Source organism: Montipora foliosa, chromosome 12 (genome assembly GCF_036669935.1).
Source record: "Montipora foliosa isolate CH-2021 chromosome 12, ASM3666993v2, whole genome shotgun sequence".
NCBI classification, from domain to species: Eukaryota; Metazoa; Cnidaria; class Anthozoa; order Scleractinia; family Acroporidae; genus Montipora; species Montipora foliosa.
The window spans coordinates 28,992,749-28,997,748 of NC_090880.1; the positions used below are offsets into that span (position 1 = coordinate 28,992,749).

The following is a 5,000-nucleotide window of genomic DNA, read 5'->3' on the forward strand; positions in this document are numbered from 1 at the left end:
AAAGGAGCGACGTTCCGAGAACGTTCTTGACAATTCCAGTCACGCTAGCACAACCAAAACAGTGTTTTGTTTGCACCAATTTTGCTCAAAATAAGGGCAAGACGCTTTGTTCTTTGCTTGTATTCACATAACTATTTCGACAAGAAATAAAGAACGCAGTAGTTTTCGCTCAGTTTACTTAGGTTTCTAGATCATATGTACTTGTGCGTACTTGAAAAAATGACCACGCTACGCGCCTGGTCTGTGTTGTAAGTGAAACTATCATCACACATCATCACAGGTGAAAAGGGCTATTCTATTTGAATTTTTATGTAAAATGCACAAAATGCAATATAGGAGCAAACCCCAGCCCCCCCCCCCCCCACCCCCCTCCCTCTAGAATCTCCAGCTCTGTCAGTGGGGGCCCTCAGCACTCAGGGACTGTGCAAAAATTACCTGGAGGGGGGCACTGGGAAACAGTCAACTAAGTCATACCCCCCCTCTCATGAAGCAAAAATTAATTTCAACCTTCCCTCACATAATGATAATATTAAGGCTAACCCTCTCCCCCCTTGAAAAAAGTCTCCTCCCATTGCTATTAAAATTTCAACAGTTGCGTTTTTCATTCTGCTAAATTATGATGCCGCGTGTGCTAACATTGGCATCTTTCTTTTTCATTGAATAACATTATAGTGCTACTGTTGCCACTTCCTCCAGGTAATTACTGCACAGTCCCTCGCTTGCACTCCTAAAGTGCAAAAAAACTGTCTACAGGAGTGGTGTGGATGGCAACGCGAGAATAGAGGCATGAGGGGAGTGGGCCACTAATTTTTCTGATTGGATTCAAGGGTGGGCTATACATTGAATTTTGTTTCACTAGGAGGGGTGGGCCACTAAAAATGTGTCTTCCACAATTGGATTTCTCCGGTCCACCCCCTCCGGTACTTTATAACCAGTCCCTTACTCCAAGTGCTACTAAGGAGCTAGAAGAAATCGGTGGAGGCAAAACCAACAAACTTGTCAGTTTAGGTCCTGTCTGGAAATCGAGGCATTGTTTCTAAACAAGAAGAAGTAAAAAGAAAACTTCACTTGTGTTGAATTTGCAACAATGTATATCTTTTCTTTACTACGCGGTATCCATAACTTTCTTGCGCGTTGTCATAAATCGAAAACGGAAGTTCATGCGAGTGACGTTATCATCAGGGATATGATCTACGCGCAATGCCAAGAGGGAGTTTTGGTTGTAAAATGGCAATTCCCAAATAAACCTTCTTGAATTGCATATTGCCTTGTGTTCTGTCCTTACGGGCGAGGGCAACACAGGGTGTTGATTTGTATCCCGTAACGAGCTAGTCTCCTTCGCAGCCCTCTTTTGCGATGTCACGCAACACTCGGTAAGGTGAGGGGAGGGATTCGGAGGGGAGCGTTGCGTGAAATCTCACAAACGAATGACAAATCATGGCGGAAGCTCAAGTCAGACCTTTGCCTAGCGGATACGACGACAAGTTTGTAGATGCCGTGGAAGATGATTTGCTTTGTCCAATATGTCAGCTGCCGCTAAAGGAGGCGGTTCAAACGGGAGTGTGCGGTCATCGATTCTGCAGACAGTGTCTTGAGGAACATTTCATGAGGTAATTCCCGTCTTGGGGATCGGCTATTAGGGAATTTAAGAAACCACGACGGCTACGACTACGACAACGCGACAAAGCAATAACATCATTGGTTAAAAGCGCATAAATAATCGTGCTGCACGTGCAGCACGGATTTTAGCAAGTATCTGCATAACGACGACGTGAAATCGCCAAATTTGAAGTTTTGACGACAATGTAAGCATGTAACAGAGAATCCTTCGTTCTCTATTTTAAATTTGAAACCGCTCGTACCGATTTATTTTTAGGATACTTTGCCCACATTGAACGACGCGAACTAGACTGTAATCGCGAAAGACTTACGATAGAGCCAAATTATATTTTGAGGTGACGTTTTCGTCGACCGTCGCCGTCGTAGATCTTAAATTCCCTATTCATCGAGTCGTGTTGAGTTTGAGTTGAGTTTGAGTTAAGTTTGAGTAAAGATTGAGTTATAGTTTTTGGCGTTTTTTGCAATTAAAAAAATATCGATAGCGTTGAAAGATATATTTGCAAGAAAGTTTGCAAAATGGCATGGCTTTCCAATGATCAAAAGAATCTTATAATTATTAAACCTTTCACGGTTTCATTCTCGTTGCTGCTGTTAAGTCTATCGAGGTCAAAACGATGTCTTCTTAGAGGGATACATGGGCTTTTTTGTTAAGCCAGTTAGAGCCGGCTAGGCGGCTAAACGATGAACTGTATTCGTCGTCCGGCATCACGGTCGATCATCACAAGAACGCCGTAAACAAAAGAGGAAAACATCTGACGAAGTGAGCCCGCACTACGCTTTTTGCTCACAACCGCTAAAATTCTAAAAATCAATACGTCAAGACGATTATCCTCGCCCTTCCTCGCGCTCGTTCACAGATCAACTGCGCATGCGTAAACGAACTGACTTTCGGTTTGAGAAAAAAGCTAAATTTCCGGTGGTTTTAAATTGAATTAAATTTTTTTTTACATGGTACGTTTCACCCCCAAATACAGAATATAGCTAAGCATTGATTTTTTAAAATCATCTTTTTTGAAAAAGTTATGGGTATTTCAGTATCGTTTATGTCTTTAAAAAGAACATTTTTCAAAATAAAAATAAAACCATGCTTGGCTGGATGCAAAAACGAATACAAATTATCAAACCATCGATTAAATACCCAAATTGCGTAGCACGGAGACAAATTTAGAGTTTTTTTAATTGGTCACGTGACCATGGGCGTGGTATGATGACGTCATATTTAGGGTCATTGGCTTACAAAAGTTGGAAACTGACCAAAATAATGCCAAATTCTCTCAAATCACTTAACCATTACATCCTTAGCACGCACCCCAAAAAATACGTCAGTGGGCCCTTAAATCATGTTGCATAAAGCAGTTTACCGTTATTTCTCATTATTTATTTATTCACTTGTTCATTGATTTTAGTTTTTCGTGCACGTTTTCTTTTGTTTTTGCTTCGAAGAAAAACGCGTTCCAGGTTCCGGATTCCCATAAACCCTCATGCGGCTCACTTGTTCCGATAACGTTCTGTGTGATAACCGATCATGAAAACCACGCTGCCGGACGACAAACGGTACGTTTCATCGTTTAGCCGCCAGGGCCATAAACTGGCTTAACAGTAAATCCCAAAAGCCAAGAAGACATCTTTTCTGCGTCGATAGACTTGATCGCTAGAAGGAACAACCGCACGCTGGTGGACCCTGGTGGCTCAATTGTTATGCAGGAGATCGTGAGTTCGACTCCGCCGGGTCGGACCCGCAACACTCAGGGCTGACTCAGGGTCTTATAACCGGGGAGAAAGTGCTGCCTTTGTAATAACATCCTCAAATGGTTAGACTTTCAAGTCTTCGCGAATAAGGTCACAACCTTCAATGTTCATAAACTCTGTGGGATGTTCACTGGATGTTCAAGATCACACACACCAAAAAGTACGTTGTTGTGGTCTGATCTTTTCATGAGCCATGTGGTCGGCTTGAAATAATCTTCTGAAGGGACTACTGATCGATGAGACCACATAACAGCAAAACAGGCAGTAGTCAAATCGAAGGAGTCCAATTGCTGAAACTGGTAAACTGGTAAACAAGAATACTGCCGTGCATGAAATTTCAAAATTGTTTTGATCAGTTCCATTTCGCAAATATACATCTGTGCACTTCTCGAAAACGATGTTTCATGGTCTTCCCAGTGACTTCTACTGAATATTGATTAGTTTTAAGTGCCAAAAAAGCCAAAAACCGTAATTCAATATTAACTCAATTTTAACTCAATCTTAACTCAAACTCAACTCAAACTCGACTCAACTCTTAACTCGATCAATAGTCTATCTCCCCGTCTTGCACTTTTATAGTGAGTAATCCGTAAATTATGTTCGTCTTTATGGCGCAAAGATATTAAAGCGTAGCCTCTACATAAGAAAATAATAAATAGTAGCATTGAGGATATAGGTTTTCACGAACACACGACACGCGTAAGGTTTTAAAATATTTCTCGGCAGATGCGGTTGCCATGTTTTAAGTGCACGTGTGAATATTATGCTGTGGTATAAAATAATGAAGAAACTGCAACAATAATTACATGAACTAAGACAATTTATAATACCAATGAATAAATGAAACGGCTTAACTGCAGAATACCCTGCCAATTCTAAGCTAACTTCTAAATTTGCTGGATACGCACAATTTGGAGGAGAGGATAAAGACAGACCTTAGGAACGAATGACCTTTTAGATGGTTTTCAATCACGTGATCAGACGCCCAAGTCGTTGCACAAAACAGTAGTCAGTGCACCAACATGACTGCTGTGACGTTTGGTGCAAACCAACTATAGACCGAATGCATAAATGCCGGCCAAAAATTACTACAATAATTACTTTCAACAGTCATTTGATAACTGCTCTAAAAATTAAAACCAACCATTTTCGACACTAGATCATCACTAGGGTCGAATTTTACCTGATGATGACCTAGTGTCAAAAACGTTTGGATTTTACTTTACGCCTTGTAAATAGTTACCTAAAGTTTGTTTTTTAAGTGACAAATTTAAATAAGTTAAGTTTAGGCAAGATGCTCAGTATAAAGATTTAATGATGGTAGCTGATACAATAAAATATGTAATTTAAGACTAACGTTTCGGGTGAAAGAAATCTGTGGAGAACTGTATCTACGTGGGCTGATAATAATCGAATGTCACTTAACACAACCAAAACTAAATCTTTACTAATTACGACCCTGCAGAAACGCCGTACTTTAACCAGCTCGGCACTCAATGTTCAAATCGATGGTAGATCTATTGAGCAAGTGGACTATGCCAAGTTGCTGGGCGTTATGATAGACAGTGACATGTCTTGGGAGCATCATATCGATACAATCTGCTGCATCATTAGCAGTAGGCTTTCTCTTC

At 40.8% G+C, this 5,000-nt stretch overlaps 1 protein-coding gene across 1 annotated transcript in view; it reads left to right on the forward strand.

The window, feature by feature from the left end:
* The first annotated feature begins 1,437 nt into the window (after positions 1-1,437).
* Positions 1,438-5,000, forward strand: part of LOC137981094 (TNF receptor-associated factor 4-like) — a 20,883-nt gene continuing 17,320 nt past the window's right edge. Inside the window, exon 1 of the mRNA XM_068828445.1 lies at positions 1,438-1,610. Within this exon, the coding sequence (XP_068684546.1) occupies positions 1,438-1,610 (173 nt within the window). The remainder of the gene's footprint in view (positions 1,611-5,000) is intronic.